This window comes from Amblyraja radiata, chromosome 26, assembly GCF_010909765.2.
Source record: "Amblyraja radiata isolate CabotCenter1 chromosome 26, sAmbRad1.1.pri, whole genome shotgun sequence".
NCBI classification, from domain to species: Eukaryota; Metazoa; Chordata; class Chondrichthyes; order Rajiformes; family Rajidae; genus Amblyraja; species Amblyraja radiata.
In genome coordinates, this window is record NC_045981.1 from 17,841,747 (window position 1) to 17,865,973 (window position 24,227).

The window sequence follows — 24,227 nt, forward strand, 5'->3', positions numbered from 1 at the left end:
TATCACTTCTGACTTATGACATAAGAGTATGAGTTTTATTGATTTTGTCCAAGAGTGAAGATAGGAAGAAATAGACAACAATTGTTTATATGTTGGTTTCATGTTAAGTTTAATAATTTATATTTAAAACTATAAAAAAGTAGGCAATCTGTATATTCCCTTAAACAATCTGATCGAGAAACGGAATAACTGACCAATGTAGTGTGCAAATCGGAAAATGTTAATTTGAAAAATGAATTCAATATCAAGGACAAAAAGAAAAATGGAAAGAATGAACAGATTGTCACTTTTTAATAAAAATCTCCAGTACTAGTTTAATTCTGAAGGAATAGGATGCCACAGTTTTTAAAGTTAATATTCAGTACCAGGGAGTTGTTTTGTCATATTTGTGACATTATATAAAAAAAGAGTCTAGGCTTAATAAGCTTTCTTTCTGAGGATTTTAATGAGGGCATATAAAAAAAAAACATATTTTACATTCTTCAAGGGCTTGATTATACTGTTAGGGTATAATATTGATATCTAGTGTATGGATACTGTTATTATCTAGCGTATAATAAAGTGGCACGGTGGCGTAGCAGTAGAATTGCTGCTTTACAGCGCCAGAGACCTGGGTTCAATCCTGACTACGGGTGCTATCTGTACGGAGCTGATATGTTCTTCCTGTGACCGAGTGGATTTCCCCCGGGTGCTCTGGTTTCCCCTCCCCCCCCCCCCCCCCCCCCCCCCCCCCCCCCCCTCCAAAGAAGTACTGGTTTGTAGGTTAATTGGCTTCAGTAGAATTATAAATTATCCCTGGTGTGTATGATAGTATTAGTGTACGGAGTGATCACTGGTTGGCGCGAACTCAGTGGGCCGAAGGGCCTGTTTCCGTGCTCTATCTCTAAAGTCTAAAGTAAAGTCTAATAAAGCTTTGAAACCAGGCTTCCTAATTTACCCGTTTACTTATTCGTGTATAGTTAATGGCAGTTCCCGGACATTTCACCACTATTTGGACTGCAAAATCTGGCTCAGTACATTTATTGCACAACTAAATCCCAAGGGATCCAGCTTAAATAGGCAGTTTATTCTAAGGGTCATGAGAAGCAACCCGCTGGCCTCTGAGTATGATGCCAGGCTCTTTAGTGTTCAATATGAACTGTATACAAGCGCCTTGAGTATTAGAAAGGCGCTATGTAAATCCGATCCATTATTATTATTATTATTATTCCAGTTATCGGATAATTCAGCATCTTAAACATGAAATTCATAATTGACTATTATTTGATTATCTGAAATGTTTAGCTAGTTGTTATTTTAGTGCAAAAAAAACATAATTGCTCTTGGACTTTACACAAAATAACTAAGAATTTTGCAGAGAAGAACACAGCGTTTTTAAAAAACGTTTTAACAATGTTATCATTTGGCTTGCAGCTTTTTGGCCCCTTCCCACAACACATAGTTTTGGAAGAAATGTTGAGTAGAAAGAAAAACATTAGATCAAATCTTACAAAGCTGAGCACATGGAGGCTCTAACTGCTGTTATACAAACAATAAGGGGAAGCAGAGGATCTTTTACCAATTGGCAAGCTGCCACGGCTTGCTGGTGGCCTGCCCTTGGAGCTGGCACAGACATCTGCTGGGACTCTGGTTCCCAGTTGTCAGGAGAGACCTGGAACAGTTGTGGACCTCACTGAGTGTATGTGTGGCTATCTCCATCTCCTGCGTTGCCTTGGTAACCGGTGAAGCCCTCTCCTGCTGTTCAGTCGCCATTACAACAATCCTTCAAAAACACTCAGCCACTCTCAAAAATAAATGATTAAAGAGCAAGTTCATTATATTAAGCATATATTATATTATTATTATACAAATAATCATAAGATGTCCCATCTAAGCTAGTCACATTTACCTGCATTTAGCCCCTTATCACTCTACACCTTTCTTATCCATTATTATTATAATAAGATTATTATTAAGTTACTCCAGTATTTTGTGTCTATCTTTGGTATACACCAGCATCTGCAGTTCCCTTGTATTTCATGGGCGTGGGTCCATGTTATGCCTGTATTTCTATGTTCTTTATTTTAGTTTTAGTCAAGAACTCTCCCGCAACTATATTTCCCGCTACATTAATGGAGTTAATGTTGCTTTTTTTTGCACTTGCACAGAAAATGCTTTTACTGTTTGTGTCAAATGTCACCTTGTTCTCACTTTCAGATGTCAAGGTGGCAAACAAAAATAATTCTTCATGCTCTATATCTGGAATTTCCTTTCTCTATCCTGATCTCTCTGTCTCCGTTTCAGGGGAGAGACACACAATCAATATCCATTACCAGCCCACAGACTCCTACAACTATCTTGACTACACCTCCTCCCACCATGCTTCCGGTAAGGACTCTGTTCCATTTCTCCATCTCTGATGATAAGACTTTTCCCACCAGTGTTTTTTATCCTTAACCATGGTGTCCTCTCTGCTATAGATGACAAGACTCTCTGAACAGTGACTCTTTTTTATTTCTCTCACATCTCCTCTCCTTCCAGCTAGAACAAGATTCTGGGTACCTTTATCACCATCTCCCAGCCTCCACATTCAATAGATCATTCTCAGTTATTTCCACTACTTTCAACAACATGGAACCTGAAGATGCATCTTTCCTTTCCTTCCACTTTAAGATCATAAGGAATAGGAGTAGAATTATGCTCCATACGTCTATCACGTCTACTCCGCTGGTCTATCTCTCCCTCCTAACCCCATTCTCCTGCCTTCTCCCCATAACCTCTGACACCTGTACTAATCAACAATCTATCTATCTCTGCCTTAAAAATATCCTCTGACTTGGCCTCCACAGCCTTCTGTGCCAAAGAATTCCACAGATTCACCATCCTCTGACTAAGGAAATTTCTCCTCATCTTCCTAAAAGAACACCCTTTAATTCTGAGGCTACAACCTCTAGTTCTAGACTCTCCCATTCGTGGAAACATCCTCTCCACATCCACTCTATCCAAGCCTTTCACTATTCGGTATATTTCAATGAGGTTCACCCTCAGGGGACCATTTTGAGGGGATAATTCCTTTTGTGATTCCCTTTTTCGATCATTAATCTCCACCAAACATTCCCCTTCTGACAATTGCCCTTGCAATTGCCGAAGAAACAACGCCAACGCTTTTATCTCTTCCTTTCCTGTTGTCCAGGGACCCAAGCAATCCTTCAATCTGAAACAGCGATTCACTTCCAATCCATGCATTGCACTTCGTACTCACAATGGGGCTTATTCTACATGTTGAAACCTAATGTAGATTAGATGACACATGTGCCCTTGGAGCTTGCATGTTTCTGTTACTTTAATGCTCCATTTCATTCTCATTCTGACCTCCTACACTCTGCCAACAAAGTCAAACCTAAGCTCAAAGAACAACACCTCACCTGGGCATGTTGCAACTCATGGGACTTTGAACAATTCAGCAACTTCAGATAAATAACTTTTCCTGTCCGAGTAAGAATTGTTAATGTAAGGTCAATCAGGTTTTCTCTCTCCACAGGTGCCAACTGATCTGCTAGATATATTTTCAGCATTATCTTTTGTTTCAGATTTCCAGCAATTGGCTTATTCAGCTTCCCACACATTCTTTATTCATTTTTTAACCGTCCCAATTCACCCATGAACTGGATTGCTCAGAAAGCATATAGTCACCTGGACAACCTTGGTCTTCTTATCATTGTCACTCCTTTGTTCATTTGACACTCTCCCTTTCTCCAACCTCGACTAAAAACGTCATCTATCCATATTCTCCAGAGATGCTGCCTGATCCACTGAGTTCGACTTTCAACTTTAGACTTGAGAGATACGGTGCAGAAACAGGCCCTTCAGCCCACCGAGTCCACACCAATCAGCGATCCCCATACACTAGCACTATCCTACACACTAGGGACAATTAACAATTTTACTAATGCCAATTAACCTACAAACCTCCACATCTTTGGAGTGTGGGAGGAAACCGGAGCACTTGGAGAAAATCCACATGGCCACAGGGAGAATGTACAAATTCTGTACAGACAGCACTCATAGATAGAAACCAAACTGGGTCTCTGGCATTGTAAAAGCCCTGTCCCACGGTACAAGTTCATTCCAAGAGCTCTCACGAGTTTGCCCTGATTCAAACTCGGAGATTTACTCGGAGGTAATGGCCACTCGTCGGTACTGGGGGCGCACGTGGACATTGTTCAACATGTTGAAAAATCTTCACGAGTCTTCCCGTGCTTACCTGCTGCTAGCGAGTCTTCCCCAGTACCTGCCGTTAACGTTACGAGCTGCTAAGAGATGTCCCCGAGCTCCGACGTACCCGCTACGTTCATTCTCCATGCTTACCACGAGTTTGATTTTTTTTTTAACTCGGGAGAGTTCTTGGAATGAACTTGTACCGTGGGACAGGGCTGTAACTCCAGCACTTTGTGTCTTTATTTTTGCCAAAAACATTAACTGTGTTTTCTCTCCATGGATTCTGCCTTCCTTGTTGTGTATTTCCTGCACAATTTACCTTTATTGAAAACATCTGGAAATGTTTGGTTTTCAAATAGAAACCTAGCATGCACTTTCCTCCACTTCCCCTCTTCTCCAGCTGCTTCTTCCTATTGAAATCAATGGATTGGTTGAGTCCACACCAGGTGAACTGAGACAGACTCAGTTGGTAGGTTTCCAGGCCTAAATGCCAAGAGATCGAAGGTAGTCAACACTTCTTTTCTTGGACTCTGTGAGGTGTCTTGCTCAGAGCTCCCAGTCAATGCAGAAAGCTTCAGTTGTGTTCGTGAGCCATGAACTTTTGCCCAGTGAAGTGAATCCTGAGCAGAGCTGCTGGCTTTTGAACAGAAGATTGAGGCCAATGTCTGATTCTTGCCTTTTGCAATCTCTCTGTTTATTCAAGTTGTGTAGTGTCTGGAAAAACCAAGTGCGGTGTAAAGGAAATGCTACAACCAGAATATAAATTCTCTCTTACTTGTGTCAACGTGAGTGTGCTAACTTTGGGAATCTTTAAGAGTCCATTTGAACCATATTAACCTGAGGTATCTTAGAACATAGAACAGTACAGCACAGGAACAGGCCTTCAGCCTACAATGTTTGTGCCGAACACGGTCAAGTTAAACTGATCTCATCTGCCTGTACATGATCCATGTCCCTCTATTCCCTGCACTTCCATGTGCCTATCCAAAGTCTCTTAAATCTGCCTCTACCGCCACCCTTGGCAGTGTGTTCCAGGCCCCCACCAATCTCTGTGCAAAAAAAACTTACCCTGCATGTCTCGATTAAACTTGCCCCTTCTGACCTTATTGCTTGCCCTCTAAAGTAGGACATTTCCACCCTTCCACATTTCCATCACCTTAAAGATGATGATAACTATCCCATTCAGTTGAAGTTTAGTTTAGTTTAGTTTATTATTGTCACATGTACCGGGTAAGAGCGAAAATCTTTGTTGTTGCATGCTATCCAGTTAGCGTAAAGACTATACATGATTACAATCAAGCCATCTTAGTGTGTACAGAGACAGGATAAGGGAATAACATTTATTGCAAGTCTGATAAAAGATATTCGGAGAAGATATTCTGAAGAAGGGTCTCGACCCGAAACATCACCTATTCCTTCGTTCCATAGATGCTGCCTCACCCGCTGAGTTTCTCCAGCATTTTTGTCTACCAAAGATATTCAGAGGGTCTCCAATGAAGTAATGGTTGGTCAGGATCGCTCACTAGTTATTGATAGGATGGTTCAGTTGCCTAATAGACCACCGGGAGGAAACTGTCACTGAATCTGGAGGTTTGCGCTTTCACACTATAATACTGAAAGGTTTTTGCTGACAAAATGGTAAAGACTTGTGTTCCAACCCAGGCAAGCCATGTTAGCTTCTCTGGATAGTGTTATGTATAAAGTATATTCTAAATAATTGCGATGGCCATAGTGGGTGCGAGAAGAGGGTGTGACCATAGGACAAAGATCTTTTAAACATTTACAGGACATGGTCATGTAAAATTATGCCACAGAAGAATATTATTAAACAGATGGAATTGTTCCATGATTAATTATGAAATTGCTCAATAAATGCTGTCTCAAACTTCTTCACTATCCCTTGAACCAGGTGTCATAATCTTGGTTTTGGTTTAGTTTATTGTCACGTGTACTGAGGTACAATGTAAAGCTTTTCTGTTGCATGCTATCCAGTCAGCGAAAGTACTATACATGATTACAATCAAGCCTTCCACAATGTACAGGATAAAGGGAATAACAATTAGTGCAAGATAAAGTCCCGTAAAGCCCAATTAAAGATAGTCTGAGGGTCTCCAATGAGGTAGGTGGGTCAGGACCGCTCTCTAGTTGGTGAGAGGACAATTCAGTTGCCTAATAACAGCTGGGAAGAAACTATCCTTGAATCTGGAGGTATGCGTTTTCACACCTGTACCTCTTGCCTGATGAGAGAGGCGAGAAGAGGGTGTGACTGGGGTGTGACTCTTCCTTGTTTATGCTGGTGGCCTTGCCAAAGCAGCATGAAGTGTAGATGGAATCAATGGAAGGGAGGTTGGTTCGTGTGATGGTTTGGGCTGCGTCCGCAAATCTCTGCAATTTTTTGCGGTCTTGGGTGGAGCTACTCCCTAACCATGCTGAGCTATGCAAAGGCTGACTGTAGTTTAGTTTACTTTAGAGATACAGTGCGGGAACAGGCCCTTCAGCCCAAAGTGTCCGCGTCGACCAGCGATCACCCCGTACACCAGCACTATCCTACACACAAGGGACAATTTACAATTTATTACCGAAGCCAATTAACCTACAAACCTGTACGTCTTTGGAGCCTGGGAGGAAACTGGAGCACTGGGGAAAACCCACGTGGTCATGGGGGGAAACGTACAAACCCCGTATAGACAGCACCTGTAGTCATGATTGAACCCAGGTCTTTGGCGCTGTAAGGCAGCAACTCTACCTTTGTGCCACTGTGCTGCTTTCAACACGCTATGCCCACCATGTAGCTTTCCTATTTCTTTGCAATTTTTTCAACCTCTCTTTGTACTTGTGTTGCATTGCCCAGCCTCAGTCTGTTCCATTGAAACTGTTACTTTGCTGACCCTGAATCCAGAAACATTCACTTAGAAATGCCCAATATACAATCCCTCCAAGCTGCCTCATTATTATGCCCCCATCACAGAAGCCATTCACCTCGTACTTTGTCAAGAAATGGATATATACAAAGACAATAAGACTGGGAGAAGGAAATTGCCTATCATTGTTCCGACTAACGTACTTGCTACTGATATTAAAATGATCAATGCAATTAGATTTTTTGCCAAAAATTGCAAGGTTTTCCTTACTAATATTAAATGTAGAAGTAGTGTTAAGATAGATTGAACATGATGCATATGGTCTGTGCAAAGACAGGGCTCAATGTGCTCCTTGTCCTGTGCATTATTACATTCCCACATTGTTGCCGTTGGTATTGATGTCTCTATTTATTCAAGATTCCCAATGACTTCTTTTTGTCTTTTCTATTCATGCGAAGGATGTAGATCACTTCGGACCAAAAAAAATAGCATCTCAGTCAGAAACTCCAGGCACCACAGTGCCTGTGCTATCAGTTTGACCACCTTACTATCAATGTCCTTGGATCCCTTAACATGCTCATCAGATGACAGAAGATGAGGAGGAATTTATTTAGCCAGAGGGTGGTGTATCTATGGAATTCATTGCCATAGATTGCAGTGGAGGCCAAGCCATTACATATTTTTAAAGTGGACGTTTATAGGTTCTTGATTACAAAGGGCTAAAACTCAAAGGTTATGGTGTGAAGGCAGGAGAATGGGGTTGAGAGGGAAAAATAGATCAGCCATGATCGTATGGCGGAGCAGACCCGATAGGGCGAATGGCCTAATTCTGCTCCTATGTCTTATGGTGTAGTTTGGTTTAGTTTAGTTTATTGTCACGTGTACCGAGGTACAGTGAAAAGCTTTTGTTGCGTGCTAACTGGTCAGCGGAAAGACAAAACATGATTACGATCAAGCCATCCACGGTGTACAGGCACATGATTAAGGGAATAACGTGAATAATATTTAGATATTAGATAAAGTCCAGTAAAGTCCATTCAAACATAGTCGGAGGGTCTCCAATAAGGTAGACAGTAAACTCAAGACTGCTCTCTAATTGTTGGTAGGATGTTTCAGTTGCCTGATGTTATGATCTTATGAACTCAGTATTGCACCAATCTGCAGTATGACACCAACTAGCTTGTGTTGTGATCACTGCACTCCTTATTTCTGCAGACATTCTGCTTGACATATGTATTCAGTAATAATACCGCGTAAATTCACGAGGTTAATTCCTGGGATGGCGGGACTGTCATATGTGGATAGAATGGAGTGGCTGGGTTGGTATACTCTGGAATTTAGAAGGATGAGAGGCGATCTTATTGAAACATAAGATTATTAAGGGATTGGACACGCTAGAGGCAGGAAACATGTTCCCGATGTTGGGGGAGTCCAGAACTAGGGGCCACAGTTTAAGAATAAGGGGTAGGCCATTTCAAACAGAGATGAGGAAAAAACGTTTTCACCCAGAGTGTTGTGAATCTGTGGAATTCGTTGCTTCAGAAGACACTAAGCTGGGGGGGGCAGTGTTAGCTGTGAGGAGGATGCTAGGAGACTGCAAGGTGACTTGGATAGGCTGGGTGAGTGGGCAAATGTTTGGCAGATGCAGTATAATGTGGATACATGTGAGGTTATCCATTTTGGTGGCAAAAACAGGAAAGCAGACTATTATCTAAATGGTGGCCGACTAGGAAAAGGGGAGATGCAGCGAGACCTGGGTGTCATGGTACACCAGTCATTGAAAGTAGGCATGCAGGTGCAGCAGGCAGTGAAGAAAGCGAATGGTATGTTAGCTTTCATAGCAAAAGGATTTGAGTATAGGAGCAGGGAGGTTCTACTGCAGTTGTACAGGGTCTTGGTGAGACCACACCTGGAGTATTGCGTACAGTTTTGGTCTCCAAATCTGAGGAAGGACATTATTGCCATAGAGGGAGTGCAGAGAAGGTTCACCAGACTGATTCCTGGGATGTCAGGACTGTCTTATGAAGAAAGACTGGATAGACTTGGTTTATACTCTCTAGAATTTAGGAGATTGAGAGGGGATCTTATAGAAACTTATAACATTCTTAAGGGGTTGGACAGGCTAGATGCAGGAAGATTGCTCCCGATGTTGGGGAAGTCCAGGACAAGGGGTCACAGCTTAAGGATAAGGGGGAAATCCTTTAAAACCGAGATGAGAAGAACTTTTTTCACACAGAGAGTGGTGAATCTCTGGAACTCTCTGCCACAGAGGGTAGTCGAGGCCAGTTCATTGGCTATATTTAAGAGGGAGTTAGATGTGGCTCTTGTGGCTAAGGGGATCAGAGGGTATGGAGAGAAGGCAGGTACGGGATACTGAGTTGGATGATCAGCCATGATCATATTGAATGGTGGTGCAAGCTCGAAGGGCCGAATGGCCTACTCCTGCACCTAATTTCTATGTTTCTATGTTTCTATGTAAGACAGCGGAGGCCAATTCTCTGGATGCTTTCAAGATAGAGTAAGATAGAGCTCTTAAAGATAGCGGAGTCAGGGGATATGGTGGGAAGGCAGGAACGGGGTACTGAACGTGGATGATCAGCCATCGGATCACAGAGAATGGCGTTGCTGGCTCGAAGGGCCGAATGGCCTACTCCTGCACCTATTGTCTATTGTCTAATACTTCCTTGCAGGCCTCCTTGGGGTGGAAGATTGCATTCTTCACGTGGTCCACCCTGTTTCGACGAATGCAATCAACCCGGTGTGCACAATCAAATAAGATCAAATAGAACAAGTTGTCCTACAACTTTAGGCTGTGCACGCCATACACAAGAAGAAGAAGAAGTAGGCCTCCTTAATGCAATCTCAATCTTTTAGTCTTGGATCACCTGGGGTTATGCTTTTTAACTGGGTGTTTTGGTGAAACCCATCAATTAGAGGTACACTGGGAGGCAATTTGGTGAAGCAACATATGCAACATTGATGCGCTTTGAACCTTTGTCAGTGTGAAACCTGATGACATCTCTCCCTGCAATGACATATTACCGTGTACATTGTATCTGTTGGTATGTTCTGTGCAGAATGCATCATGTATTCAGTCGCACATGCAGTTTAGAGTCACTGCAGCAAGAACGGAAGTGGTTAATGGCTCCCACTTTATATTCTGAAGCCCACTTCTTATCACTAGAAGCAATTGTTCTTAGCTCTCCGAAATGAAACCTTTATTCCTTCTGTTGCAACTGAAGTTTTGTATGTAAGCTTTGTTGGGACCTGTCAATGAAGCTGATGGCTTGCATCTTCACTCTAAAACAGGATTTCCTTCCACTGAGCAGGAAGGAACTGCAGATGCTGGTTTAAAACGAAGATCTGGAGTAACAAAAATCTGGAGTAACTCAGCAGATGACACAAACAGCTGGAGTGAAACGTTTAGTCCATAACTCGGGTCTCATTTTAAAGATTCTGTTCATCAATGCAGATACTGTTCTTCTGGCAGTTTAATTGAAAAGTGGCAACTGCGTGACCCATATGTAATTTTAAACCATTCATTAGACATTAGACCCAAACCTAAGTTATAGGTTTGTGCCAGTTAAAGAAGTTAACCACAACCTTTTCAGTTTATTATTTTTACAAATTAGCATCATGGAGCTAGTGTAAGGAAATGGTCGCTCTGAATTGAGAACATGGTGAAACATTTTAATCGTTATTATTCATAGCCCCTTGATAAATTTGTTCTTAAGATGGATGCGGCCTGTGGGGGGGATTCCCTGAGCAAAAGGATTTCTTTGAAAGGGAAACTGACGTTTTCTGAACACCTCAGCTTGTGTAAATTGTTAAACAACTGTTTACATAAACAGATTGAAAGCAGGGTCTTTATTCTCTGCAGTGCTTGGGGTTAGACCTGACTAGGTCTAACATTCAAACATTACAGTAAATTGATTATCGGAGAATATGTAAGGCGACCACAATATCTCTCATTACATTGGCTGGCAGAAGATATTGCACAGTAAGACTCATTCATACATACTCCTGGGTTTCAGTACAAGTAAAACGATATCTTGAAGTAAAAAACCTGCACAGCCTTATCATCCATTTTTCATTAATTGATGGTTGGTACATTTGTTCGATTGATCCATGTATACAAGCTAGATATTAATAGCCTGTGCTTTTTGCATGTGCTCATCGTAATTTTTCAAAAGGAAGTGAGCCTGAGAAACTATTAAGACCAGAGTCTTAATAGTTGTGCTAGTATTTCGACAGCCATGGATCTGGGGTGAAAGTGCACTGGTGCTGGTTGATGGATGCCACTATGGTCAAGAGTTTTCTGGTGTGCTTGGATGCATGCATCCCTGATAAAGACTAAAACGTGTTTGAGTTTAGTTTATTGTCATGTGTACCGAGGTAAAGTGAAAAGCGTTTGTTGCGTGCTAACCAGTCAGCGGAAGGACATTACATGATTACATTGAGCCATTCACAGTGTACAGATACATGATAAAGGTTGAGGCCAGTTCATTGGCTATATTTAAGAGGGAGTTAGATGTGGCCCTTGTGGCTAAAGGTATCAGGGGGTATGGAGAGAAGGCAGGTACAGGATACTGAGTTGGATGATCAGCCATGATCATATTGAATGGCGATGCAGGCTCGAAGGGCCGAATGGCCAACTCCTGCACCTATTTTCTATGTTTCTATGTTTCTAAAGGGAATAATGTGAATAATGTTTAGTGCAAGATAAAGGCCGATCAAAGATAGTCTGAAGATCTCCAATGAGGTAGATAGTAGCTAAGGCCTCTCTCTAGTTGTTGATCAGATGGTTCATTTTCCTGATTACAGATGGGAAGAAACTGTCCCTGAATGCGGAGTGTGCATTTTTTCACACTTCTGTATATCTTGCCTGATGGGAGAGGGGAGTGACTCAGCCTTGATTATGCTGGTGGCCTTGCCGAAGCAGTGTGAGGTGTTAATGAAGTCAATGGAAGGGAGGTTGGTTAGTGTGATGGTCTGGGCTGTGTCCCCAATGCTCTGAAATTTTCTTGCAGTCTTGGATGGAGCTGTTCACAAACCTTGCTGTGATGCACCCCGATAAAATGCTTTCTACGGCGCATCTGTAGAAGTTGGTGAGAGATGTTGGGGACATGCCATTACCCCTCAGCCTCCTAAGGATGTCGAGGTGTTGGTGTACTTTCTTGACCATTGGTTCAATACGGGTGGTCCAAGACAAGTTGCTGGTGATATTTACTCCTACGAATTTGAAGCTTTCAACCATTTCTACTTCGGCACCATCAATGCAAACTGGAATATGTGTACTGTTTCGCTTCCTGAAGTCGATCGCTTTCTCATTTGTCTTGCTGACATTGAGAGAAAGGTTGTTGCCTTGACACCAAGTCATGACGTTCCATCAAGACTTGCTGGTTGTTGCACAGAAAAATGGATGAAAGTGTTGGGGATTAGTGTGTATGTGTGTGTGTGTGTGTGTGGGGGGGAGTTATAGAGGGTGTATGGGATGGAAGAGGTTGGCGCCAGTTCTTTGAACTACTGCCCCTCTTCCCAAAAGCAGTAGTCATAGAGTCATACAGCACGGAAACAGGCCCAACTTGCCCATGCTGACCAAGGTGCCCATCTATACTAGTCCCACCTGCCCACATTTGGCTCATATTCCTCTACACCATGTACCTGTCCAAATGTCATTTAAATGCTTCAACTACCTCCTCTGGCAACTCGTTCCATACATCCACCATCCTCTGTATGAAGGTAGCTCATGTTCCCAGCCGCTTATAATCAAAATTCACCCGAAGAGAATATCTGAAAATAAGACAGAGAATGTTGGAACCACACAACAGGTTCAGTGGCATCTGTGGAAAGAGAAACAGTTAATGTTTCAGGCCTGGGACTCCTTGTCAGAACTGGAAAATAGGGAAACAAGTTTGCTTTCGCATTGCCTCTTGGAAGTAACCAGGATATCGGGCATTAAATTAAGAATATTGAAGTTGCATATCTCCTTCGGTCAAGTTTGGACTTTTCAGAGAATTGGAAGTTGCACTAGCAACTACCTCCTCTGGAAGCTCGTTCCATATATCCACCATCCTCTGTATGAAAGTAGCTCATGTTCCCAGTAGATTATAATCACAATTACGCTGGAATGCGGCACCTTCTGCAAGAAGATTGTACTCGTGTCTCCTCTGATTTGATGCAATAGCACGCAGAACAAGGGTGCACAGTGTTCAACTGAGAAGGGAGTTGAAGCAGGTACCATCACAACATTTAAAAGACATTTGGACAGGTACAAAGGTTTAGAGGGATAGGGGTCAAACATGGGCAGGTGGGGACTAGTCTAGATGTGCATCTTGGTTGGCGTGGTCAAGCAGGGTCTGTTTCCGTGCTGTATGACTGTGATTCCACTGCTTTTGGGAACAGGAGCAGTAGTTTAAAGAACTGGCAGCAACTTCACTGTATCTGTACTCGTGACAATAAACTAAACTTCAAATGTTTTTAAGAATCTCTTCTGTACTCTAATCTTTTGGTGATTCTATCCGGAGTCTGCACAACAAGACCTCTTGATTTTTAAAGCAGGGTGCTTCTACCGGATAGCAAAGATGCTACCCTCACAAATGAACCATGGATCAAGGCTTGGAATGAAAGCATCCATGCATTGACAGAGTTGCCAACCACAAAATTAATGTAAGAACAGATGTGAATTTTTAGGGCCATTGTTCCAAATGGAATTCTGGACCATTCCCGTCCCATGCGGTGGCTGATGGAAAAAGACCGCAGGCAGGTCATTGAGGTTTCAGAATATTATTCCCATGGAGTTGAAACAATTTTCCAAAGATGGAATGCATCACTTACTTTAGTTTAAGTCACAGTGGCCCCCATGGAAACAATGGCTATATGGCATTCTAAATCATGCAGCAATATCTAAGCAATCATTAGTTTCCCAGTGAAATGACTTAAGGTCACGATAAAACTAAAATTGCAGTCGGCAATTCTATTTTCTTTTACACAACCATTTATTTTACATGCAGAAGAAAGGAGGATATCATTAAAGGTAACAATTAGACCATTTTCTAAACGGGGTGAGGATTCATATCGGGAGTGCTAGTGCAGGATTCCCAAAAGGTTAATTTGCAGAAGGTAGACACAAATAGGACTGGAGTAACTCAGCGGGACAGTCAACATCTCTGGAGAAAAGGAATGGGTGACGTTTAATTTGCAGGTTGAGTCATTAGTAAGGAAGGCAAATGCAATGTTAGCATTCATTCCGAGAGGATATCCCACCTGCCCTTCATCATTTGTTTCCAGTTAAGATACTGATGGTAAGAGTGTACAGCCCTCCTTCAGCACACACATCATCCCTTTGCTTTTCTTTCAGGTAGCCTATAACTTCCCACTAGTCTAAGCTCTGGTAGCTATGTGACAGCATGGTGGCGCAATGGTAGAATTGCTGCCTTACAGCGCCAGAGACCCGGGTTCGATCCTGACTACGGGTGCTGTCTGTATGGAGTTTGCACGTTCTCCCTGTAACCACGTAGGTGTTCTCCGGGTACTTCGCTTTCCTCCCACACTCCAAAGACGTACTGGTTTGTAGGTTAATTAGCTTCGGTAAGTTGTAAAATTGTCCCTAGTGTGTGTAAGTTAGTGTACGGGGTGATCGCTGGTTGGCTCGGACTCGGTGGGCCGAAGGGCCTGTTTCTGCACTGTATCTGAGCAGTCCTGAACTACTATCTATGTCATTGGAGACTCTCTGACTATTCTTGATCGGACTTTACTGGCTTAACTTGCACTACACATTATTCAAGTTATCCCCTTTATCATATATCTGTACACTGTGGATGGCATGATTGTAATCATGTATTGTCTTTCCACTGACTCGTTAGCACGCAACAAAAGCTTTTCACTGTAGCTCGGTACATGTGACAATAAACTAAACTCAACTCATCTCTAAAGTCTGAAAGTCTAAAGTTGAGCAATAAGTTAGGGATAAATCTGACAATCATGGCCACCAACTCAGATATTGGCTCTGGATTGCAGAGGATGGATTGAGAGGTAGTATATGCGTGTGGTGAGTCTCTAGGCATAAGCAGCTTGCAACCAAGCAGGGAGAGAAGGGTCGGAGGGCGTGATTGGACACGGAATTTTCTGCTGAGATTTTTGACAAGAGTTTCTATAGCCAAAGCTTGCTGGGCGTGCAGGGAAATGGTTTGGAAGGAAAAGGACATGGCTAAAAATAATATTTGAGAAATCTAAACTGCAACCACATCATTCCCCAAAGACGTAAGAAATTTTGACCACATCTGACAATAGTAAATACCACACTTCTCTCCAACCATCTCTTTTTTTCTAATCAATCGCCAAGAGATGTGGAAGCCAATGAGAATTCCTGTACATTGTGATGTTAGTGTAGGTTGCTTATTTTGCTACTTACAATAGTGATGTTAATGGGAATCATTGGAGTCCTGAAGAAGGGCCCTGACCCAAAATGCCAATTGTCCATTCCCACCACCGATGCTGCCTGAGCCGCTGAGTTCCTCCTGCACTTTGTGTTGTGCTCCAGGTTCCAGTATCTGCAGTTCGTTGCATCTTAATTGAAGTCCAGTTTGTAATCTGTGACATCAAACAAGTAGTTAAAAAACAGACTGCTTGAGGAACTTAGCGGGCCAGGCAGCATCTGTGGAAGGAAATACGTTTTGGACCCTTCTTTAGACTCCATTTCCCTGCACAGATGCTGCCTGACTAGCTGAATTCCTCCAGCAATCTGTTTTTTACTCGAGATTTTAGCATCTGCAGCCTCTTGTGTCGGCATCAAACTAAAATCACACAACTGAAAAGATCTGTTTTCTCTGCGCACCTTCAGCCTGTGTGAGTGAGGGACAAACTATTGTCCAATTCAATTTACCAAAGGGTGCAATTCTTGCCCTTGACTGACACAGGATAATTGGAAGCAACTTGACACATGTAACACCAAAAGAACAGAAGTGTTTGAGTCCAATGTCATGTCCACAATTTTATTTTTACATTTGGTCATAAGATACCAAATAATGGATCATTAACAATCAAAAACAGTACCAGATATTTAGTTATTTCCAAGAAAGAGGTTCACAAGTCAAGGTTAATTGGCTTGGGTAAAAATTGTAAATAGTCCCTCGTGTATAGGATAGTGCAAGTGTATGGTGATCACTGGTTGACGCGGACTCGGTGGGCTACAGGGCATGTTTCCGTGTTGAATCCCTAAACTAAACTAAACTAACAGTCCAAATGTCGTAACAAGCAACTGCAGATGCTGGTTTACCAAAGAAAATCACAAAATAGCTGAAAGACACAATATGGATAGGTGACGTTTCACGGTGACAATAAAACGTTGTCTATCCCTGTTCTCCAGAGTTGCCTGACCCGCTGAGTTACTCCAGCACCTTGTGCCTTTTTTTTTTATCAAGGAAGGATCTTGGTGCTGCACACGTTCAGAACTGGGCAAATTCCTGGATGTGGTTGATTTCATTTCCTACAGAAGATTGTAGTGAATCTCTTGATCATCAGAGACCCAGATAAACTTATAGATCCAAGATATTATAATGCTGTTAGTCTCTGTCTTTATCTCGGTGGATCATCTAGTCATTGCCTTTCATTTATCACATGTTGGCAGCACAAAGGTTTTTGATTTACATTAAATTGTAGATGCTCCAATTTCTTGCTCACTGGTTAATTTTGTTTTGTGCCATTTGTTACATGGGCCATCCTCGTTCTCCCTTTCTCTTTGCATCTCTCACTTTTGAGTTCTAAACACTAAACCACTGACACCCAATGCTTACTAAATACAACATTGTCTCGTGCATGCTTAACATTTATTTGTCTTTGGATTTGTAACCATGTTATTTTCTCGAACAGGATATGCCAAAGGACACTGACAAAGAGGATGGTCTCCCGGATGATGTTCTGAAGATAATTGGACAAGCAGACATCCGGAGTATTGGTGACCTGGAACATCTCCTGGGTGTCGAAGCCAAAGGTCAGTGGGGCACAGAAACATTGCCAATATTACGGGAATGCTGCCAGGACTCGAGGGCCTGAGCTATGGGGATAGGTTGGGCAGGCTTGGACTTAATGCCTCGGAGTGCAGGAGGATGAGGGGTGATCTTACCGAAATGCATAAAATCATGAGGGAAATAGATAGGGACAATGCACAGAGCCTTTTACCCTCGGTAGGTTAGATTGCTGGGCCAGTTTCCATGCTGCATAACTGCACGGCTCTATGGCTCCAATTTACAGAAATTACAGCACGGAAACAGGCCCTTCGGTTCCACTCATCCTGCTCATTATGTGGTTGTATGGAAAATACGTGATGGAAGCTTAGCTGACTGACTGATAGAGGTAAATCTTATTAACATCATGTCGTGGAGACTGATGCTTTTGCAACGTTTGCCGGCTTGGAGATTGTCTGTTGGTAGTTGGGAAATCCGGTGCTGCAACTGGATTTATAGGTTTCCAGCAGCTTAGATGCAGCTGCTGTGGGTATCCTGTTTTGAAAGCAGTAAGGATCTCGGCTTTGATATCGGTGAAGAGTAATCCGCTGCAACTAATACCTTAGTTCTGAGAAAAGCATTTCAAAACTTTATGCAGCTAGTGTTGAGTGGTTTGTTGCGATGCCCAGAGTAGGGGAATCAAGAACCAGAGGACATAGGTTTAGGGGCGGGGGGAAAGATTTAATAGGAACCTGCCGGAGGAGGTAGTTGAGGCAGGTTTAAAGCAACATTTAAGAAGCATTTAGATAGGTACGTGGATATGTTTAGAGGGATGTGGGACAAATGCAGGCAAGTGGGACTAGTGTAGATGGGGCATGTTGGTTGGTGCGGGCAAGTTGGGACGAAGGGCCTGTTCTGCGCCGGATGACTCTATGACTCTAGTTAGCACATTTGACGTCAGTCATCGAGCAGTACAAGCTTCAAACAACGTCAAGATAAATTGGACCACAAAGCTCCACACGTCAACTTCTGTGGGATAGTCCCTAGAGAACAAGCAGCACGTCACTTTCTAATCTTGTTATAATTGAGATTAAAAGCAAAACTGCAGATATTAGGAAGGCGGCTCCATTAACTCATTGATGTCTGCTCATAAGTCTGTTCATTCCAAAGTCTGTGTTCAAAATAAAACGTGCATTTTGGAAAATGTATAAAATGGAGACCGTAATCTTATGTGCAGCTCAATCATCATCCCACAGGTGGAACAACTATGGAAATAGATGTGTCGGGAGAGGGGATTGAATCTGGGGTTGCAGACACAAACATGCACGTTGTTACGATGATGTCTCAAGCAGCTCTTTCCATCACACCAGTCTATATGTTACTGATGTGTAGCTACCATGGTGACTGCATGTTTAAGCGGTAAACTACTTAGTGGGTCGGCACGGTGGCGCAGCGGTAGAGTTGCTGCTTTACAGCGCCAGTGACCCGGGTTCAATCCTGACTACCAGTGCTGTCTGTACGGTGTTTGTACGTTCTCCCCGTGACCATGTGGGATTTCCACAAGTGCTCCGGTTTTCTCCCACACTCATAGATGTACAGGTTTGTAGGTTAATTTGTGTTTGGTAAAGACTGCAAATTATCCCTAGTGTGTAGGATAATGCTAGTCTACAGGGATAGCTGGTTGACGCAGACCCGATGACCATGAACTTATGAACTTAGGTCCATGAGGATGTTGCCAGGACTTGAGGGACAGAGCTATAGCATGAGGTTGGGCAGGCTGGGACTTTATTCCTTGGAGCGCAGTAGGCTGAGGGGTGAACTTGTAGAGGTGTATAAAGTCATGAGGGTATAGATAGGGTGAATGCACACAGTATTTTCCCCAGGATGAGGGAATCAAGGATAGGTTTGAGGTGAGAGACTCAATGCTCTTGTTTGTGAGTAAGGACCAAAAAAGAAAAATGAAGGGTTATATTTCAAGAGTGGCTTTTCTGTTCCTCATTTCTTTCTGCGTTCTTTGATACTGGCTGCTGCTGCTGATTCCTTACTGCATTGTTGTCCATTTGACATCTGCTGACTTTGAAGCTGCAGGTTATTTTCAATGATGCTTTTAGTAGGTTAATGGGCCTATCCCACTTGGGCGATTTTTCAGCCGACTGCCGACGATTGTCAAGCTGCCAGCAGTCGCCTGAAAAACCGGCAACTGGAACGGCGACTGTCAGAGTGGAACACAAGCGCGCACACACACACACACACACACACACACACACACACACACACACACACACACACACACACACACACACACACACACACACACACACACACACACACACACACACACTTCTTCACCAGCCCGTGTGAATTTTTTAGACAGCGCTGCCCCCGCTTGCAAGGTGATACAGACACACACTGCGGTGAACAGGAAGGTTGGCGCTGTAATTAAGAGGACTAAAGCACAGTGTGCGGTAAGTTCTTTAAAAGAGGGGGGAGAAGGAACGGAGGCAACTTTTAAGAAGCCAGAGATACACGGCTGTGAAGCTCGGCGGACATTTAACGTTACCGGTCGGTTATCCTTGGTTCTGAAAATCACTGCTTACCTTTTTTTCCCAATGAGCCAATGAAATTCACCGGTCAGCACCGGCTCCAACCTACGAGAACCTCCGAGAACCTTGGAACTCCTGGCGCTCCACCTACGGCACGAGAATTCTCGCTACTCTCCATGGCGGCTTCATTCATGTTGAAAAATGTGCGCCGACCATAATGAGGCCGCGACTAGTTCCCAGAATGCGGGAACCCCTCGTGACCATGAAGGTGACTGCCCGGCAACTACATGTGGCGACTGCATAGTCTCCTGCAGTCGTCTAAAAAGTTGCCTAAGTGGGGCAGGCCCATAAGGGATTAGCCATTCAATCCAAATAGGGCTCACTTACAAAATGAACACCCTGGATTCATTCTATTGTTAAGGGCATCATTAATCTGTGCACAAAATAAGTGTTTCACATACCATTTTGGACTGCAATCTGTACACTCAACATTATGTACAGATATTGTCTGGTCTACTCGTGCTTTGCAAGCTGTTTAAACCTTGAGCACCGTTAATTGCAGGGATATAACTTTAGAATCATGAAGAGAAATTATACACTGTGTTTATTTTCACTAAAGCAAAGGAGGGATTGGAATTTTAATTGAAGCGCATTAAATGATTAAGCGCTTGAATGGGAGAATTTATTTCCTCATCTTGGGGAGTCCCAACAATTTAAAAGAGTCCGTGGGAAATGAGGAGATAGTTAAAAGATTTGGGGTTACACAGATAGATTTTGGGAAATATTTTGATAAATGTTTGGAAAAAAAATTATAATTTTGAAGGAGAAACCATTGCAATTTTCAGTGGAAATTGGATGAATAGTTTCTGTGTGGCGCCTATCACTTGTCATGCGCCCAGAAACGATAAAGGTGTATTTTTTTATGCAAGCTCTCTGAAAAAAAATAGTGAATAATTTATAGAAAACAATAGTCACTTTTCAAAAAGATATTGTTTGGAAGCCACTCAGCAAGAAATCAAATTAATTGCAATCAGGCTAATTTATCAAATCCCCGACATGGCAAAAATGTAAGATCTGTCTTACTCTAGACATGATGTAAACTCTTACATGCCTCTTGTTTGATTTTTTTTTCTGTTTTATAATTATAGGTTGCTTAGGAACAAAAGCTAATCATAAGTAGGTTATTATCCTTTGCCTCAGAGTCAACGTATTATTGACGGGGAATTCCCCTCAAACAAAGCAGTTGTACCTATTTGTTCTTGTTTGTGGGAAAAATTACACAAGTGTGGTGGGAGTTTTTGACCTCAACACATAGGAATGTCTATTCCCTGTAAAAATCTGAACACACCTTACTTTCACAATTAAATGCAGACACTGATCATAAACCCAGACCGTGACATTTCTATGAGAGGCGGCTGAGGCAGGAAATTCAGCGTGATCACTGCTCTGAGGAGTTTTAATGGAACAGGCAGGTAAATAGTGGATGAGGGTAACCCACTGAACAGAGGCAAGGCCTCTAATTACTTGAGTAAGACTTGGTTGGATTTGTGTACAGTATGTCTGATCTGTTTGGACAGAATGCAAAACACAACTTTGTACCTCGGTACACGTGATTATAATAAACCTAAAGCTAAATCTCAATCTAAACCTAAACTTAAAGTGGGTTTAGGCCTTGTGATCTTGCAGCTTGGTAGCACAGAGTAACAGCATGTGTTCTGTCCCTATGAGCCACATAGGGGAGTTCCCCATGTGTTAGAGATATCAGAGAGAGAGAGAGTTAAAAATCAGCCCAATTTCCTTTTGAAAGGTGCAGTTAAGCAATAAAAAGATGAATTACTGTACTAAACGAGCTAAAAAAAAATTACTGTAAGAAACAGAGCATAAATTTGCAGACATGCCAAAATAGCCTAATAAACCTAGTTACTCTCAGCAAACAATGCTTGCCGTCTGAAGTGTGAAGAAGGGTCTCGATCTGAAACGTCACCCATTACTTCAGGGATGCTGCCTGTCCTGCTGAGTTATTCCAGCATTTTATGTCTATCTGCGGTTTAAACCAACATCTGCAGTTCCTTCCTACAACAAAACAATGCTTCTATATGTTTGTCACATATAATTTACAGTATGGAAAGAAGCCATTCCTCCCATCAGGTCCATGTTGGCTCTCAGAGTGTTGTCATCAGTTCAACTCCCCTCCATAATCCCCCAATCCTATCACCAGCGCTCCCTCCCAATTCCCTTTGCTATCTCCCTACATTAGGGGTGATTTACACAGTAGTTAATTAACCTCCCAACACATACTTACTACATGGGATGAAATCCATGCATTCTCAGGGAGAACTTGCAAACTCTACAAAGACAGCACCCGAGATTGGATTTGAACCCAGAACCGTGGAGCTGTCTTGCAGCAACTCTGGCTAAACCACCGTGCTGGCCTATCCTTGAATTACACCACCATTCCATGCCCCGGCCTTCATCTCAAAGCTATTCTCCATGAAAATAGTTATGACAAACATTTCGGCATCAACCAGAAATGAAACCAAATGATGAATATTCACAGATAAAACATTTAACCATCAACACATTGACACACGCGTGCAAATTTAACACGCATGCACATATTCCTGCACCTCTTGCATGCAATACCTTGCTAGACTCCTTTATTTTGAAAAAACTCTTGTTCTGTTGTTACTGTTACAGTATTGGTAAGTTAATTGGCCTCTGTAAAATTGCCCCTAGTGGTTGGGAAAGTGGGATAACATAGAACTGGTGTGAACTAGTGATCGATGGTCAGCATAGATTTGATGGGCCAAGGGCCTGTTTCCATGCTATCTTTGAACTACATTAATAAAGCTGAGGGAGTTGACAGTAATTGCAGATGTAAAGTCTTTGGATCACACATTAATGACATTTCAGCTCTTTGTTTTTATTTACTGATTAGTAATTTTTCTGATAAAGTCATCTTTATTTGAGTAAAAGTTACCTCAGCTCTCTAACCTAATAAGTTGCACACATCCCTTCCACACACAGTTATAATCACGGGCAGGCCAGTTAATTATTTCTCAGTTCACATTCCTTCAGCAGGCTGTAGCTGCCATGACCCACACAGTCACAATGGCACATGAAGGCACATACCCGGCATTCTTTGCAGTAACATTATACCTCACCCACAAATAATTTCACTGACCTCTTAAGACAATAACATATCAAGAATACGTCATGGTCCAATACAAACATTTCTTCTGATGCATTCCACTTTCACCACACCAGAGTCCTACCAAGTTCCTAATAGCTGCTGAATCTGTTTATTATAATACCTGCCAGAACAATTTACTGCTCATACCCAGACATTACACACTCACACATTTAGGGCACATTCTATGATGATATAATTTATATTTTACGTTCTAAGGGTTAAATTCAATTAATGCAGTTGTCCTTCAGAATGATAAATAGAGTTATGTAGTGCACTTTCTTTCAGAAATAAGCCTTCCAGTCCACTGAATCTTCATGGACTAACAAGCATTGCCTTTTTTTAATCTAATACTGATCCCATTTTAACCTCTCCACATTCCCATCAACTCCCCACAGATTTTACAATTCACCAGCTCACTTGGAGGTCAATTTACAGTGGCCAATTGTCTTTGCAGCCTGGATATTTGTGGAATGTGGGTGAAAACCAGAGCAATTGAAGGAAACCCAATCCGTCACAGGGAGAACATGCAAACTCCACACAGACAGCACTGGAGATCAGGCTGCACGTGTCCAAATGGAAACTACATGGGAAATCCTTGCTGCTTTCAACGTTTGTCATCTGAACTGCATTTTCTAACTTATATTTTATGAATTAAAACATTTAAAAAAAGTTTTAAACATGCATTGGCACGCAGATGAATGGGTGATAGTTGAAAGCCAATGGCAAATTTTAAGGTGGAGATTGACAGATTCTTGATTAGTACGGGTGTCAGGGGTTATGGGGAGAAGGCAGGAGAATGGGGGGAAAGATAGATCAGCCATGATTGAATGGCGGAGTAGACGATGGCTGAAAGGCCTATTTCTGCTCTAAGAACTTATTATAGCCTTTTAATGCTATGAAATATGCACCTTTTTAAATTTGTTACAAGGCAAATGTTCTTGGAGTTTTGGTATCAAAGTTGATGATTGAAACACTTCATCATGGACACTGTTTACAGTGGCAATTGTTTTGGATCCAAACCATTCAGGCTCCAAACCCCAAACCTTACTATTCATTCAATCGTGAAACTATGGATGATTTAATAGTAAAGCCATTTTTCACCATTTGCAGAATCTTGAAACCATGTTTCTCCTCTGCACAACATCTAACAAATGACACACTAACTAATGACAGGTCAAGTCAAGAGAGTTTATTGTCACGTGTCCCAGATAGGACAATGATAATATTAAACCTGGAGTGATGGCCTTTCTGAAATTCTAAGTGAGATATTTTTAATGACTTGCTCATGTAGAAATTTCAGGAGGTCTGCTGAACTTGGCATTGTGACCTAGACATTCTGGTTCAGAGCTCTGCAGATTTTATGTCTGGGTTTTGAGGTTGTTGTGTTTTCCATTGGTATCCAGGTTAAATTTCTGACTTGATGAGGAACTCTGCCTCACAAAGGATTCATCCGCAATGGGACAACCGAGTTACTTGATCTTGTCTTTTA

At 42.3% G+C, this 24,227-nt stretch overlaps 1 protein-coding gene across 3 annotated transcripts in view; it reads left to right on the forward strand.

The window, feature by feature from the left end:
- LOC116987985 (platelet-derived growth factor subunit A-like) overlaps nt 1-24,227 on the forward strand; it is a 53,090-nt gene that overhangs the window by 1,614 nt on the left and 27,249 nt on the right. For 2 of the 3 annotated variants that reach the window (XM_033044356.1, XM_033044359.1), the window contains exons 2-3: nt 2,284-2,367; nt 16,929-17,049. In XM_033044356.1, coding sequence (XP_032900247.1) covers nt 2,284-2,367; nt 16,929-17,049 — 205 coding nt within the window. The remainder of the gene's footprint in view (nt 1-2,283; nt 2,368-16,928; nt 17,050-24,227) is intronic. The other variant, XM_033044357.1, reaches the window with a different exon arrangement.